This window comes from Aplidium turbinatum, chromosome 3 (assembly GCF_918807975.1).
Source record: "Aplidium turbinatum chromosome 3, kaAplTurb1.1, whole genome shotgun sequence".
NCBI classification, from domain to species: domain Eukaryota; kingdom Metazoa; phylum Chordata; class Ascidiacea; order Aplousobranchia; family Polyclinidae; genus Aplidium; species Aplidium turbinatum.
This window is the reverse complement of record NC_137474.1, coordinates 29,574,360-29,592,795: the sequence shown is the minus strand read 5'-3', so window position 1 is coordinate 29,592,795 and position 18,436 is coordinate 29,574,360. Positions and strand designations below refer to the sequence as shown.

The 18,436-nt window shown below is 37.4% G+C and overlaps 1 protein-coding gene and 1 pseudogene across 1 annotated transcript in view; both read right to left on the bottom strand.

Annotated features, from left to right (window-relative positions):
* LOC145767341 (carbohydrate sulfotransferase 1-like) overlaps positions 1-15,865 on the bottom strand; it is a 41,884-nt gene extending 26,019 nt beyond the window's left edge. Inside the window, exons 1-3 of the mRNA XM_082579143.1 lie at positions 15,687-15,865; positions 8,249-8,525; positions 6,812-7,010 (exon numbers count right to left, since the gene is read on the bottom strand). Coding sequence (XP_082435269.1) covers positions 6,812-7,010; positions 8,249-8,525; positions 15,687-15,864 — 654 coding nt within the window. The 5' untranslated portion in view covers position 15,865. The remainder of the gene's footprint in view (positions 1-6,811; positions 7,011-8,248; positions 8,526-15,686) is intronic.
* LOC145765970 (uncharacterized) lies at positions 10,233-11,039 on the bottom strand (annotated as a pseudogene).
* Positions 15,866-18,436: the final 2,571 nt, after the last annotated feature.

Below are 18,436 nucleotides of genomic sequence, written 5' to 3'. Positions count from 1 at the left end.
ATTTTCGGAACATAGAGATTCTTTGCACCCTTTGTCCATTTAAGAACTGTTGGGGACCATACGCTTTTTTTTGTTTTACTGCATCATACAAAATTTTGACCGTGAGTTTTCCAGCCGGATGCCCTTCTTGACGGTAACCACAGTTATAAGCGGTGAGCCTAGCCATTACCTAAAAAGACATTTCCTGCAAGGCAGCAGGATGTCCAACAAGTTTTAGTCGGCCAGTCGAGGCTTTTGCCCGTGAGGTGGGACGTATAGACCCACTTGCTGGCTTGGTGTGTGATCTCGACCAAGGTTCCCGAGACCTATGGTTTAAAAATCCATTACGACTGCCCTAAGTACAATTGTTCTACTTGTACCACACACTAACCTCACTTTCAAGTTATAATTTCAAAGGACTAAGCAGCTCAACTTTATAAAAACCATAAGCCTACATGTATTATTGTCGCTCCAAGGCAGGGGTCACCAACCTTTTTTGCATGCGGGCCACTTTGGCACTAAGGAGAGCTGTGGCGGGCGCACTAATAAAATTTTAGGTAGGTTGACTCTTATGCTAGAAAAGAACGGATTTCGTACCCAGTATCCAGCGTTACATGTTGTTAATATTTGTCTTAGAATACCGCAGCAGCACAATTAGTCGAACAACGCTACAATTAGTCGAACAACCAGGCCAAGCTCCTTTAACAACACTTTTGACTTCTTTAACAATGTTTAATAAACCAGGCCACTTGTTTTGCGCACTTATAGCGAGGCGAGTGGTTTCATCAAAATATTCATCGCCAAGCAAGAGTGGTGTTGTCACTTCGCTTCACAAATGATATCTTGCAATTAACAATTTCAGCAAACAAGGAAATATTTGACACATTGCAATACAGGCAACAATACCCAGGTAGCAATAGTCGGCGTGCAGCTGGCGTCATCAAGGCGGCGAGCGCTCACATTGGCGACATCGAAAATCGTTAGCTGTAGGACAGCGCCTCACTGGCGAATATCGTCATGATTTTTTTTCTTTAAAGTCATGACGATATTCGCCCGTGAGGCGCTGTCCTACAGCTAACGACTTTCGATGTCGCCAATGTGAGCGTTTTCTGCTAGCTCTGCGCCGTCGACTTTCGAGCGAGAGACGCGCTTTCGATTTTCGCTCGCTTTCCGCTGGCAACGCGCAGTCGAGTTTCGTCAGATGGTGTTGGTTTCCTACGAAAGGCCGAGCTTCGCGCTTGATTAGAAAAATTTCGTCATCATACCGTTTAGTTGCGCTTGATTGAAGTCACGTGCCATTTCAAACACGCGGTTGATTTGATTTGAAGAGCCTGTTTGTCTGATTAATTGTCTTTTCACTCTTTTGCGCTTGCTCAGTTATTGGGTAGACTGCTGTACAATAAAGCTTACTTTGCACTTATTTTGCTGTACCCGGTTACGCCTACAGCATGTAAGAAAGTGTCGAAAGAGGGAACTGTGTCCTAGTTTATTGTGTTTTAACCTTAATTACATGAAGATTTAAGCAAGCTAACAAACGCTTTCTTTTTGATCTGGAAGAAAAGTTAGAAGCAGATGCGGATGTTTTGGCAGCTATTGTAAGTCACTGTACTCATTTGTTATACACTTTTATGCCACAAGCTACATGTGTGGTAGGCCATGTCGGAATAGGTACATGCAATCATATTCCGACATGGCTACACCAGCCTTATGTCATGCAACAACCGATCAGTTAAATTCTAACATGACGTGTTGACAAAATATTTGTTATTGCACCTATAAAGTAACTGTTGTCATATTAGTTACATGTTTGTTTTCGCTTTGCAGGTGGTAACTACAGTAAATCATACTCAAAAAAGATTAGAACCTCCCAGACAGCAAAACCCGTCATTTTTACATTGATGTGACGTCTGCGGACATTGAACCAATGTAAAAATGACAGATTTTGCTGTCTGGGCTTTTAATTATTCAACTGCTCAGTTTCAATTTTTAAAACTTGTTTGTTTTGCTCTAAATGCTTCCACATACATTTTGTGTGCAGAAATAATTTAGTTTGTAAAATAGAATCATGTTTATTAAACCAATTTATGATGATTTTTAAAGAATAACCTAACAATTAATCAATATATAGAACATGTAGTTGTTTTAGCTTGTTTGGTTTCAGTTCACGATCTAGACTTCGCTTGTTACCTTGTTCAGTTTTAAACTGACTATTGAGTAACGTGTGGATGTTCATTTAACAGCAATGAAAAATAACAACGGTTAGAGGAAATGATTGTACGGAAACTGTGTGGAGAGTTATGCGACTTTTAATTAATGACTATCTGGCCACTCATTTTATGGAGTGGAAAAAACGAAAAAACTGCTTTTCTTGATCTGAAAATAAAAAAGTGTTATTTGGTAAGTTTGTATTTATATAATTGTATATTTAAGTAGTTTTACGAGCTACTGTCAGTAATCAGTGCTGCAATGCTATTGCTAACACCATGCATACTACAGTAGGCTACGATGGTAGAAAATGCCAGGCTTCTTTGTTTTTATGAATGGAAGTTAAATATAAATCAAATCAACTGAGGATTGACAAATTGGAAGATTTATCAAGGAATGGAATATTTTTCTGTAATATAAACGTTAAAATGTGACAACGTCCTGTAATATATCAGTTTCTACTATTTAGCCATGCCTTCCCAATATCACATGCGTGATTGTTGTTGCAGGATAAAACACTGGTTTCAGCAGCACCTTATCACAAAAGATATTTCAATAATGCTGAGTATTATCACTGATGAATTATATTAAACCCTCTCCCCCACCGATGTGACGCTAACGTAACGCTTTACATACCCCCCCCCCGTCGCAGGCGTTACGTAATATTTGATCGTTCCCTAATTACAAATTTTGTTTTATTACTACCCGTCTTGCTACGTCATAGGGGGGTTTATACAGTACATTTAATTGTAATGAACCCGCTTATGTCCTCATGCAGGTTAAGGACACTTGCCATCGGTTCGATCCCTAATAATGAGTTAGTAGTGTAATTAAGTTGTTGTGAGCGAAATTGTTTTCACAGAGAGCTCATTTTGTATTATTACAGATGTGATTCGAAGGCAAGCCAAGGCGACGGACAAAGTTTTCAAATCTGCAGTGAAGCGGTATTTGAAGGCGGCTGGTGACAGAAATGAAAAAAAAAGAACCGGGCAAAAAAAACTTCCGGCGCAGATAAAAATTCGGACGATACATGAACGCTATCTGTTTTTTGATTGTCTGTTGACCTTTTAGTGTTCTCTTTTAACATCTTGCTGCGAATTATTATTTTTGCGTGCCTCTTAATTCGGTTTGCTTCCTTCGTACAGTAGTTGTATTTGGGAAAATCTTATCCCGACAAGCTATTGCCAAACACTGTTGTGCCGTCTATGCACTAATATTAATTCTTGTGGTGAAGTCGAGTTTAATGTTATTAATCATTTAATTAATATTTTTAATGTTGTTATTCAAACGTGTTTTCGGAGGGGTGTTTTGCCGCCATTTCTAATCCCTAACATTACCCCGAACCAAAGCTCTTTGGCGTCAAAACGACCTGTTCCCATTTTTTTTATATTTACCTAATGGATGTCGGAACGCAATAATCACTCATGATTGTTGGTATACTGCATGTATCCTACGTGGATGTTTGAATTTTGTGCTATCTGGCTTTGAAGGTTGCCAGCATGACAGCCACAACAGATGTGCAAACGAAAATGCGTTATGGTCGTCGTTCAGGTGGCCCTTCCCTATAATTGTGGTTGCCGTGCTGGCAACCCTCAAAGCCAGATAGCACAAAAAACTCATTAATTTGAATTTCCCTGCTGACTACGTATTAATCTTTATTACATCATAGAGTACAGTGGAAGCAATAGTAGTGTTCTTGATGTTGCTGTGTATTTTCTTCCAGTGCTGTGATTTTGACGTATTGCAATACCTATCATATAATTATGCTTATATAATTATGATACTGTCGTATGTAGTACACAATTGGTTTCTAATCGGGAGTAAATTTTACTCACCCCTACCCTACGCCTAAGGTAAATCTTGCAAGCAAACATTTTAATCAAACTCATTATAGTTTGGAAAACCAAGAAAGTTTTTTTTAATAGAATTTTTTGCTTAAAAATTATTGTTTCGCGAAAACTGTCAAAATTCACTTAACAGCTGCTGGGCTTTTACAAATAATCTCATGTTTATAGTCTTTAGCTTTGCTCTCACATGGCTTGGACTTGTAAATTGTTCTGTTATTTGTATTACAAATGATCAGAAAAACCGCCATTCATTATTACTGAAACATTTTTTAGCATTGTGTAACGAAAATGGAGCTGTGGTAAGACAGTGTATTAAAAATCTTCATTGTTTTCGTTGTTTTACATTCTTGAATTGCGTCTCGCTTTAACCACAAAAAGACAATTAATACACGAAGTGCTTCAAAAAGTTTTAGTGTTTTGTTTTGGTAATTTCGCAAACAACAGCTGCTGCTGGTGGCCGAAAAAAAAAAGGGCTTCAGCAGGGCGACATTCGTCAGTCCAGCGACAGCGCGCGCAGCCGCAAAAACGTGCCAGTAAGTTTAGCGAAATTCGTTGGCGTACAGACAGCGCGCCGTTAACTAACTTGAGCGACTTTCGCGATCGAGGCGCTTGCGCACAGCCGACTTTGTTGTCGAATTTCGCCAGCGTTACGCCGGCTATGCGATGAGCAGATCGGTGGCGGCTGGCTGGCGATTATCGCTGGCGCGTCGCCAATAACTTCGCTAGCGTGGAGCTGGCTAGACGCCAATCTTTGCTACTTGGGTAGTGACCTGCAAACATATCAGCGAAAAATAGGCTCCAACAACAGGAAAAAAGACACCAGGCACCATGAAACAAACGTTTGTGGAAATCAGCGAAAAATCGTAATTCTATCGTAATTCATGAACAGTCTTCCCTCAAACAAAGCAATGAGTTGGTTTTTTATCCTCACACCGACCTATTTTGCCTACAAAAACTTGCCTAAAGAGAATACTGCTCGTGAAACACAATAACGGTGAAACGCACACTAGTGTTTACATGATATTTGCAAACTTAAAATAAGCAACCCTATGCTCACAGAAAATCGAAAACAGACGTTTTAATCAACCACTGGGTCAATGTGGCTGGACATCGCATTGGAATAACTTTAAGCAACCCCCACCTAGAACTATAATCTGATTGGTCGGTCGGTGGAATCGTATGCAAAGCGAAAATATGCTTCCCGGAAAGTATTTTTTGCCTTCGTGCTCTTTAACTCCTCAAGAAAAGTAATTTTGGTTATACTTGTACGCTGATACCTTCCGCGGGCCGCAGCAATACAGCGTGGCGGGCCGCCAGTTAGTGACCTCTGCTCTAAGGCATACACGCAGTTGATGAGTTTATAAGAAATCACTTTAGATCACCTTTTACAGATTTGCGATTTTGGACTAGGTTTGACTGGAAAGCAGTTGGTTCACATGTAAGCAACGTGATTAAAAAAACATTTTGTCCGAAAATATCAAGAAGATCTGGCAACACTTTTGCCTTACGCACTCGGTAGGCAGTTTGACATAGGACAGTTTTCCTTGAGAATCAGCTGATTTCAGTCATGCGATTCAGCACGTGATATTCTGACCGATCTATTCGAAAGATTTTTGATACAAAGAAAATTAAGTGAATGTATCGCCGCAAGCAGTGTGGCCTAATGGGTTAAGGTTAGGGCAAGGAAATAGTCATTTCGATTGCGTGGGTTCGATTCCCACCCTCTGTTAATGTTCTTTTTTCTTCTGCAACTGAACTGAGTGCAAGAAGGATCTTTGACTGTAATCAATTGAGTTTATAAGGAAAATTGTCCTACCTTTCTTAACCAATGCGCCGAGGCGCAATGGTGGTAGTTGGTTCGCACGGAAAACTGTCCTATCAGTGCCTACCTACGCACTCTACTCTCACAACCACGATGGCGTAAGATGCGCTTTCCGTCACGCTCTTGATTTCCCTAATATTTATGCAAAGGGAGCAACCTACAGCAGTGCAGCGTTTAACTCAACATGGCGTGGAAATTGACATAGCTTACGTTGTTATCATCCAACTACATATTTCAAAAGCCAGCGTTTCAAGACAAATGGTATCTTATAGTGGTACTTCAAAAAGTCTACAACCACAATATCATGCACAGTATGCACAGTTTCACCGTTATCCTTCGCCATTAACTAATAAAAACACTAGACACGTTATCGTACAGTAGAGGAATATCACAGCTACTACTCATTCAGTCACAGTAGCGCTGCTTCTATGAAAGCCCTGGTCTTGTTTTGCTGCAATAAGTTGCTCTAACGTTAGAATAATGGTAGCCAATGATCCCCGCAGTGTGTTCGTTATGTCCAGCCTACTTTGTAATTTGTCTTGTTTGTTGTTGCTTTGCTGTTTTACTTCATTAAATTCTTGCTTGTTTTTGGTTTGAGTAACTTTGGCAGCAAACGTTTACTAATTATTAAAATTTAAATTGATGAATTTAAATTAGCTGGTTGATAAAACTTTGAAATTGTTGGAGCAATTTGGTCTTGGTTCTCGCGGTAACAAATTCCTGAAGGACCGGTACCGGGCCGCGGCCTGGTGGTTGCCGACTTCTGTAATTAACCATTTTTACAATTTGAAATCTCTTTAAATGTTCTAGACTAGAGGGTTAGGGCTAGGGAATACACTTGAATGATGTGGGTTCGATTCCCACCCCTGTCGTAACTCTTTATTAAAAATAAATAAAGTGTGATTTGATACAATGCTTTTGCATAAACGTTTGAATATAATATAAAATTGTTCCATACCTTAACGTCTAAAGACGGATCGTCAAGCAGTGGCTTCAGATTTTCAACCTTGCATATTCTTATAACCTTGATGACAACAACATCAGCTGATTTACACTTCATTGAAGCTAAAGTTGTGTTGACTGGTTCGCATCCTTCACAAGATGACGTATTTCCTTTCTTGCAGAATTCCTCTGAACACAAGGTTTTCATTCTTTTTCTGAAACAACAGATATAGACTATGGTCATGCATAGCAGGTCAACACTGAAAAATGACATAGAGCCAGTGGCGTAGCCTACGCATGATTTTCTCAAGGAGGGGGAGGGCATTCAAAATGCTTTTCGAAACGAAATGAAAACAAATTAAAAAACGTCCACTTGCTAATAATAACCAGTAAGTTACATTGTATAAAACTAGCCTACCATCAAACTCAGCTTGCATTGATAGTATTTTGTTTCAGTTTGCAGCAGCATCAGTGGGCCTCTGTATTTTAGTGTCAATGCCTAAAATGTTTTACAAACCGTGGTTGTGAATTCGGATCAAAAACATCAGACTGACTCCACAATTCGTTGGAACTCCATCTTTGACTACATAACAATGCAAAGGGCTATGGAGTTTAGATAAAAAATAGACCTTGCAGGGCCTTTGTCAGAGGATAATTTGCGCCTGGTGGCTATGAAAAAACAAAACTAAATCTTGAGATCACATCACTCTTGAACTACAAAAACTAAAAACAGGGGGAAAAATGACGCAGTAGCCTAAATGTCTTGAAAAATAAAATAAGACCCTTCGTTGAAGGTAAAATATTTCAACACAACAAGGTAGCTGAAACAAAATGGCTCTGTGAAGTTTCTTTGCAAATGCTAGCCCCTCCAGCATAAAAAGTTTTTGAATTAATGAAATCTTATCGGATGAAAAAGTATAGGATACACAGTTAATCTTTGTCAACAATTCTGGCTTCTAATATCGAACATCTTCGCCGTTTCATTATCATTTTGTGTTGGACAAGTCAAGTCTATGATATCAACCGTTGTAAGACATTTCCCAAGAAAGCGAGAGGGTAGTATTATTTCTTCTATAAACTTCAACACAATAGCAATAACTTACTGGTTTTCTTCATTCACTGCTTTCACGCATTTTATATTGTGCAATAGCTCACATTTTAACTATAACAATAAATTTAAGTGTGTTGGCCGAACATAGTATTTTTATAATAAAATCGATTCCCTTGCAGGAAATTTTGTGAAGAGGGTAGATTGTGTAAATATTAGCATTTACAATCAAGGCAATAGAACCAAGGCGATACAACCCATCACTGTAGGTACAGAATAGGTTATTGTAAAAAATTATAAGGGTTGAGCTACTTAGATGTTATAAGAAGTCAGAATTCATCCTTTCAAAAATACAAGAATGAAGTCAAAATCAATTGATACTTTTTATCCTTTAAAAAGCAATACCTGAAGCAAACATTCTGCAGCAAACAGTGTCTTTTAGTCATGCTCTTTAATCCGCCTTGTGGTAAAGCGCTTGTGTTGTTATACCAATCAGCTTGGTTTACCAGTTTGCAATGCACGAGACGGTGTAAGTATTCCACTTGATATTTTTCATCTTGGTTATGGCAGTGATGCCCAAATGGAAGCAAAGGTTCAAACAGATAGAAGGTGTCGTTTCTTTGATTAAAATACTGACCAAGAAAGCTAGATCCTGACCGATAGTGCGTGTCGATGATAACAACTAAAAACAAAAATTGAAACATGCGGTAGCAGTCAAGAAAATAGAATATTTTCTGACAGGTGTCCAACCCACGAGTTTATTTTCACACGAGTTAGTTTGTAACATGTACCACGAGTCAGGTAACCCTACAAGTTCAATCTTCAACAGCTAAAAATCTATTTCGATCTCCTAGCAGCAAAATTATTTCAGCTAAGCTTATTGTGATGAATGTATTGATAAATTTTCATAGACCTTAAGAAGGTTTTAATTCATTGAACCATTGCTATGTCTAAATTCAAATAGAATATTATTTGAACTATCATAAACATAATTGTTACAGAATTAAACGCTATAACTGAACATGAAAATCTTTAACAAAACTGCTCTGCAAAATAACTGCCACTGCTCTCTACTCTACGATAATAATAATGTTATGGTTTTATTTATTGTCGCTCTACAACAGCTAAGGTCTTTTAGCGACAGGGCTCATTTTTAATTTGTATCAGGTTTACGATGTTATCACATTATTACCCGACTCATTCTCACTGCGCTAAGCAGGATAGAACACAATCGGTACCGTTTTTAAAGTCTTCGGTTTGACCCGACCTGGAATCGATCTCAGATCTACCAGCACCAGAGCCGAAGGCGAAACCACTCGGCCACTGAGCTGGTCTCTACTCTACGACTTCAGATGAACAATCGAAATGAAACCAGCAGTGCGACAGAACTACCAAAGGCACACACTCACATACAATTATGACGTAAGCAATTAAGCAGCGCTTCGACCAGACAGCAGTTCAAATGCATCACACTTATTCAAATAGATTGTATAGAAGAGGAGTTAAAATATAGTTGATTTTTTGGTTTTGAATCTTTATCGTCGGACTGATTAAGCTTTGATAGATTATTCCTGGTAGTTTCGCATACTTGTAGAGGCTTTTGACGCAGGGTCGGTTACCGAGATTGACAGAGTGAAGTATACGATTGTACATGTTTGCGCCAGCAGCAAAAAATAAAATTGAACTGAATTGAATTGTTGAAGTGTTGTTGCTAGGAAATTATTCCATCCATTTGGTGCCGCTAAATGGAGAGCAGTCCTTAAATTACATTGCTCAAGCGCACACCCCGAGAGTTGAACCAGCGCCGCTTGATCTTGAAGCTTCTTTATTCACGAAGCCACGCGCTAACTAACTGAGTTGTTGGAGTGTACATATATACTTGGTTTGTCGTTTTTTTCTCCACACTTTGTTTTTAACTATATCATCCTTATGAATCATGACACTGGTCAACACAAATTTTTTGGCAGACAAAGTTAGAGGGTTTTTGGGGGTTTTGAAGGGCGATGATTCCGAATATGGCCTTAGTTTTCCCGAATTGGCTCTAGTTTCGGAGATATCGCATAAGGTAATTTTGACCAAAATCCCATATTTGAGCCTTATGCGCTAGATCAAAAAATAACAGATTAACCATATTAGATGTTTCAGAAATGCAATTTAATGGTCAATTGTGAACAATAAAGACAGTTTTAAGTTTAAATACAGCAACATCACGAAATTTTTAGGGATATTAGATTTGTCATACTTCAAAACTTGATGTTACCGATGCCATATACACAAAATACACAATCATATACAGTAGTGTAAGTAGGCCTACATAAAACACTAAAAAATGTTGCATTAAATCAGTGAATCAACCTTGTATCATAAAATTTAGATAAAAGGTTCCACATTATCTTTTTGATTGTAAATTGAAGACAATGGTATGAAATACAATAAGATTAAAACTATTAACTAATTTTGCCCCGAAAAAATGTCTCCTGTAAGATTTTCGCTTGTGAGAAACTTTTGGGCAGTTTCTCAACAGGTTCCAGAAATAGTCTGCCATCATGTGAAAATTCCATCTGCCCTGATATCTTTCTTCCATTGTCTTAATGTCTTGGTGGAACCTTTCCCCCTTGCTCCTCACTGTAATCACCAAGCTTGTCAGGAAATTTGTCAAGGTGGCTGAATAGGAAGTGAACTTTAATGCTCATGTTAACTCCAAGTTTTCCGAATGCAGGTAACATCTTCCGAACTAATTCTCTGTAATTAGGTGCTTTGTGATTCCCCAAGAAGTTTTGTACTACATCTTTGAAGGAGTTCCATGCAGTGAGTTCATTGCTGTTCATGTGACTGGTGAAATCCGAATCTTTCATCAACGTTTGAATCTGAGGTCCATCAAAGACATCAGCTTTAAGCTTTTCATCAGAGAGTCCTGGAAATTGACTGCAAATGTACTTGAAGCAATTCCCCTCCTTGTTTAATGCTTTGACGAACTGCTTCATTAACCCTAATTTAATGTGCAGAGGAGGAAATACAATTCCATGCCTGGGAACTAAAGGTTCATTGATAACATTGGCTGTCCCAACTTGAAGACTGGTGCGTTCTGGCCAGTTTTTCTTGCGCCAGTGCTGGGTTCTCGCCTGCTGTCCCACAAACACAGGAAGCAAGGATACTTGGTATATCCACTTTGTTGACCAATTAGAAAATTGACCATTTTTATGTCAACACAGATGAGCCACTTATGAATATTGTAGTGAAGCTTTTCAAGGACAAGTTTGATGGCATCATACTTCTCTTTCACCTTGGTAGAATGTCCAATTGGTACAGGAGCAAACTTGTTTTCGTTTTGCAATAGTACAATTTTTAGGCTTGCTTCAGAGCTATCTATAAAGAGCCGCCAATCCTCACAGCGATACGGTGATACTAGGGACGGTACATTACGGGACGCGCAACTCCGTTGTTCCTTCAACATTAGAAGGGTCAATTGTCAATTTAACATTTTTTACGCTTCACTGCTGGCTTGCTTTCAACTAAAAACCTTAAATTACTTTAAAACCAACTTCACTCTTCTTATATAACCCATAAACAGTAAATTATTTTGTAAATTACAAAAAAACGTAACCCTTCTAGTGTTGCGGATAAGCCAAAAGCGGATGAAGTTTCGCATCCCTATGATCTACAATCCCTAGGTGATACCCCCATAAGGCCAAGAAGTCCAACAACATCATTGCAGTAAAGAAGATCATCTTCTTTGGAAAAGAACTTAAGCAAGCTGCCTTCCCGTGTCCTGTAAAATGTTACTTTACTACCAGAATCCAGCATGTTTTTTTTCTTGGAGTCGCGATGCAAGAACTTCAGACAGCTCTTTTGACAAGCAAAGATCTGGGACTAAGTCATTAAGTTCAGATTGATTGAATAACTGAGAACCAAATGAGGGTTCTTCATAATCGCTGCAGTTATCATCACTAGGTAGGCTACTGCATGTTGATCTGACGAAGGAATCTCCTCTTCTATTACATCAATTTACTAATTATTCAATCAATTTACTATTCGTTACTAATTATTATGTTATACCAAATAAAATTGATAAGATTTACGTCCTTCTTGGTGAGATGTTTATGGGGTAAATACACTAATTTGGGCTAATCTAGGGGTATAGGTATCTTCTAAACTAGAGTCAATCTGGCAAAACCAATGTCATATTTGTAATCAGCGACCTTGAAAACGCCAGAAAACACTCTTGGATGTCCTGCCAAAAATTTTTTTCTCATTTTGTGGACCAGTGTAATCTAATCATTGATCCAGCGCCATGTATGCACATTGCACACGCTTAAGTAGGCTACACAGTTCTTTCAATCAATGCTTTGTTTAATATTTTTATACTTCAAATCATAGACACCTGAAACAGAAGGACTCGTGTTTCGCAATCTCGGGTTTTCAAACTTGGGTCACAAAATCTTAAAACTATTATGAAACTACTTAAAACTACTTAGACTTAAAACTGGGGAATGTTTTTTCTCTTAAAACTGGGGAATGTTTGTTCTCTTCTTGTGAGTGTGGTGCTGAGGAACAGACCGCAGACCACATCATCAACGATTTGCAATATCTTCAGCCCGCCTAATCAAATGGAAGGTCTGCGTGCCTTGGATGATGAAACCAAAAGCACGCTACCTTCTAGCTGCTAGAGTCTAATAGCCTTCCAGTGTAATCTGGGCTGGGTTGGTAAAAGGAAAGGATAGACCTTCGGCCTCAGATACTCATACGACGATGACGATAAAGGACTGCACTAGTTTCAAGAAGCTTTGTGACGTAGTGTCCTCTTGCGGCTGGACAGGTGGTCATGGTCAAATGAAAAAACTCACAAAAACAGCTGAAGATGCATTCGTTGTGTCAACAAAAACTAACATTCAGGCTGCACAGCTATTGCTGACGAAGTATACTTTTAGTTATGCTCTACCTGATCTGTTTGCTGATGAAGTGCTTCAAAAGTTCTTTGGCCAAGCCAGACAACGTAGGCATAGTGGCGGTAATTTCTATATTGATACTGTAGTAGACCAGTGATTTTCAACCGGGGTGCCGCGGCACCCAAGGGTACCATTTATGTTTCGCAAAGGTGCCGCAAGTTATTGCAATAGCGTTATCAAATATCGCCCAGACATTGAAAGGATTTGTGCTAAAACTCAGCACAAATTTCGCACTGACTTTGTTGAAACGAACTGTATTAAATTGTACATGATATGATACGGAGCTGTAGTTAGTTTTGTTTTTGCGAAAACTCTTTTAAAATTATTTTTATTTAATGCAGAAACTTTTTAGTTTGCTTGTGGGTGCCGCCAAATTATTTGGTTGTTTGTAGGGTGCCGTAAGCCGAAAAAGGTTGAGAGCATGGCGATCTATACTACTGGCCATCTTAACGTGGCAACAGCCAAATAATGTGGGGGCCTATACGAAAATTCAATTTACCAACTGAGATAAGTGTTACAACATATAATCAGCAATTTTTATTGGTCAAGTAATGTTTTTGAGCCTAAAAATTGTATAAATACAATGCCAAAAGGTAATTAAGATGTAGTAATATTATTAAATAAGTGGCAAGAAAGCAGGACAATAGCTACATGTTAAGAATGCAATGAGATTCAAGATATCAACAGAATCAAGGTAGCCTACATGAAATCAAGAGTGACCCAACTTTCAAAACACTCAGTATGTTAAAAAATTCGTTTTCTAATCCAGAAGTATTTGTTTGTTAGTAATAAATCATGCAAAGACGCCTTTTTTACGCCTAATATCTGTTAGTTGCCAAAACTTAATAGGCCCCCACATTATTTGGCTGTTGCCACGCTGGGACGGCCAGTGGTATAGATCGCCATGGTTGAGAGCCACTGCTGTAGACATTAAGGCAGCTGCTGAAAGCAAGAACCTTTATGCTCTATTAAAATTAATATGATTTTACCGCGCAATAGTCTGGTGATGTTGCATGCGATTCTAACATTCATATAGATTTTATTTGATATTGCTGACATTGAACAGCTCATAGCTTCCAAGTTCCGATGGCTCTAGCAAACACAAAATTGTTTTTCTGGTTGGATATTTAGAATATAAAATTCGATCTTGTGTATCGAGGGTAGAAAATGGAAATTTTTACGATGATTCAATTGCTTCAACATTTCTCCAGAATTTAAAGCGGGGTCGACTGACGACACCCAAACTTTCAACAGTTCATTTTGTTTATTCAGCACATCACATGTTTCAAAAGTGGAACTTTTACTGCTGTCAAACACACGCAAGCCAAGTCTTAGCACATATCAATAGCCCAATGGCTAGAACTAAAGCAGCTTGCATGACGATGTCTAATATTCTCTTGAAAGCATTTGTTCTGGACAAAAGCGCCTTGGTTGTTTGAGAAGGAGAGAGAATTTTTTTACCGAAGTAGAGAGAGAAACCTTTTATTTTGTCTGTTGCTAAAAATAGTATACGGTACAATATAAACCTGTTCAAATATATTCAGCAACAGACAGGAAGCAGCGAAAGACTATATTAGTCATCGAGTCAGCTGCTTCCCAGTATTATGCCCAGTAGCCCAGTATTAGCCTATGCTGTTACACTGTTTTTTAAAGAAAATATGGCATTAAATTTTCTCACAGCTGACGAATAACTTTATTGAATATAGGCTATTCTCATATGCTCTATATAGCTTAGGCTGCCATTGATATACCTCGCACCAATTGGCTGTTTTAAATCTTGCTGTGTAATAACTTTTGCCATTTTAACTAATTACCTATACTGAATGTTAACTTAAATTCTTGTTCCATTGACTTAAGTAAAAAACACCTATTTTTGCCAAAATTGTTATAATTTTGCGACTAATAAGCTTCAAAAAGCCTTTCATTGACATTTTAAAACAAAACAAGTGTGAAAAATGAAATTCTTGTCCCAAAAAACTCTATAACAATGTTTTATAAACAATTTATATACATTTTGGATGGACCTAAGTTTGGAGACCCAAGTTCCAAATACCGAGCATGGCAGATACTAGTCCTTCTTTTAAGGTGTTTATGCTTCAAATAGTTCAAAATGCTTCTCATCCTACCAGCAGGCTTTGGCTGTAATGTTTGATGAAAATAAAACTGGAATTGCATTTTTCTTTTGCTTAAAGATTATTTTCTTATAAAGCACATGTCTTTAACTAAGCCTTCGAGTATTTGTTTGCTTTTATAAAGCTTGGAATTTTAGCATTTGAATTGTATGCTTTGGCTACTGTTTTTTTTAGATGTAGCCTACTATATTAGGCGTTTTCTAATGAGGGCAAAGAGTTCTTGCCGAAAACGTTTAAATTTAATGTATTTTGTGTGTATTGTACTTAGTTTGAAGAATGCTATTCAATTTTGTTAAGTTAATTGTCAGTCGTCTGTTTATGGTATTTTAAAATTACTTATTTTCCAAAGCTTTTATTTTTTGAGGGTCACATGAACAACTTTTAAAACCATTGTGGATGCAAAACACGTATGCCCTCATGAGTGCTTTTCATCGATAAGCCTATCTTTAAAAAATTTGATTGGTAGTAGTAGGCCTAGAGATTTTAACTATGACTTACCATATCTTATTCAGGGTCTTTCAAATTAGCAAAATTTACATTTATCAAACACAGAAATCGGTTTAGCGGTAACAATAAAAGTATCATCCAGACTGCAATTGGGCTCTACTAACCTTTTTTCCAAAAAGACAAAGCCAGAAACCCCTTGTTATTTTATACGTAATTCGGACTAAAACATTAGCAAAAATCACTTTTTACGCCAAAGCATACCAAGATTTTTATAAGACACTTTGAAGAGAGTTGAAAACAAATACTTATTATCCTTACCTTTCCTTTTCTTTGGCTGATGCACAAAGAACAACTTTTCTTTACTTGTTGTATAGTTTTGATCAATTAACATTGTATTATTTGCAGATGAACTTGAATACCAAAAACTAATTGAAAGCAACATGAGCACAAGCAACAAAACAAAGGCTTTTCGCAAGTTTATTCGTCGTACAATCATGCTCCTCCTGCAACTGAATATATTCGTCTCCGAAATAAGAATTTCTACTAGTCTACATGAAACATTATTCTTTTTCCAATTTGTTTTAGCGCTTTTGCGATTTTATAATAATAATAATAATGCTTAAATAATACAATGTTATCGAATTCTCAAACAAAAGTCTAAGGCTATAAGTAGGCATAAACCGTAGTAAAAAGAAGTCCTTTCACTACAGTGCGGTAGTTTCAACCAACAAACGATCTGACCATTTTAAGTTACTGATTAACCTGGATTAGGGTACTGCTTACTGTGTACTTTTTCTGCAACGCAACAAAAAGGAATAATGAAAACTAACTGTAATTTAAAGCACTTAAATCCCGAAACGAAGAGTCTGCTTCACTTTGATTGGCAACATTAGGCTTTAGAGTCTTAATTGTACAGTTGTTTCAAGCTAAAATAATTCAAAATACTTCTTTTATCAGCAAGAATTTTATTTTTATTTTTATTTTGTTTCATTCTGATACTAATTTTTCAATAATAGAATATCTCCTAATATTACGTGGTCATTTAAGCATGTTGTTTTTGTTGTTCATACGAAACGTACAAGAATTTGAGAATGTAGAATGAGCTTGAAATGCATTGTACATATAGGCCTACTGTTATCAATAGTCTGAGTAGCCTACCCGAAATCATGTTTAATAAAATTTAACAAATATTTTTAAATGTGAGGACATGTGCCTAATGCCCAGTGGTGGCCTTAAGGTTTTGTTGGCCCTGGGCAAGAAGTAATATAAAGGCCCCCCTACAGCCTGGTATCGACAAATTAAATAACCATAAATCACAATAACACAAAAAGGAATCAACATGATACAACAACAAACAGCGATGGTAGCGAGAAAGGTGTATTTCATGCAGTGACATCTTCACATCACTCTGATATAATGTTGTACCACCACACCCAGTGCCCTCCGAATCCTACACCACCCGTCTGCAGCACTTACACAAAATGCACCTTTCTAGCTTTTATTGCGCCGAACTCTTTAATAAGAGAAGCATTGTCCAATGTTTTGCCCACGTTGTGCTCAATTGAAACAACAGCTAGTCCAACCAAGCGTTCTTGGCTCATTGTACAGCGAAGGTAATTTTTTATCAACTTTAGTTTAGAAAATGATCTTTCCCCTGAAGCTACAGTAACTGGCACAGTAAGAAATAGACTTAGTAACAAACACAAGTTAGGGTACACAACTTTTAGTTTGTCTTGATACAGATACTGTAGAACAGAGAGAACTGTGGTTTCTGCTCAGCTAGCGCTTAATGTAAATTTTACTTGTGCATATTTTGGATAAGCGCGGGCCCCATAAATTTGCGGGTCCTGGTCGGTCGCCCAGTTTGCCCACCCCTAAGGCCACCACTGCTAATGCCTATACCCAAGGGTGCAAGTAATGCGCTAGTCAAGGATGTTATAGTTTTAGAAAAGGGGCACTTTGATAACTGTACAAATGCATTGTTTTCGAATGTTTTGCGGATGCAAACCCGTGAAAGATCGCAAAATAAAACCACGTGCCTGAACTTTTCATTAAACATCTTCCTTTGAATTAACCAACTATCCAACAGGAGCGTATAGTGCGATTCAAATAAATAAAAAAGCAGATAATGTCATGCTAAATTTATTAAGACAAATTCATTACAGAGCTTTCACTACATAACTATGGCTTTGTCAGTGCACATGAAATATGAAAATATTGTGCTAATGAAATATTACTATGAGATTTAAAATAGAGTTTAAATTAAATTATTTATTGAAACAAAAGTTTAGTATGTTGTCTATGTTGATGTATGTATAAAAGCAAATGACTGTTACGTATCTAAATAAAATTATTGATAAAACATATTAGGTGTAGGAAGAGAGCTGCAAGTAGGCTAATTAATGAATAGGGTTATAAGAAGATTGATATAAGATATCGAAAAAATTCAATGCATTAAAATAAAGTAAAACAATTGTGAAAGATTGACTACCTTGGATATGTAATTATATAACACTATTAAACCATCTGAAAAGCTGAGCGCTAATAAAGATTCTCGGTGAGCTTCAGTTAAAGATATGGTTTTTTAAAACATCTTTCTTATAAGCACATCTAAGTCCATGGGACAGTTGATAAATTTTGAAGCGTAAAACGTTAAGATAAAAACATTCCTTTAGATTAAAAAATAAAAAAACAGTTTTTGCGAAGACACCCCGAAAGTCAGATTTTTATTGTTCAAAAGCGATTTTTTGCAAAGCGCTGCTTCACAATTAGTGCGTTCGAACCGCACACCAACCCTCACTGTGTATTGGTTGTGACATAACATAATACTAGTCCATATGAAAGTGGTGATCAAAAATTAATAATAATAATGTTTGTTTTTATATAATGTTGTATCCAATGCAAATCTGCTACGCTCTCAGAGTTTCTGCAAGAACGGGGTAAGCGCAGCAGTTTCAAATTTATATTTATACCCTTTGTTTCAAATATACAGTAGGTATGCTGGTTTGTTTAAGACCACAGTACTCGTTCATTGCAAAATTAATCATAGTTCGTGGTTATTTCTGAAA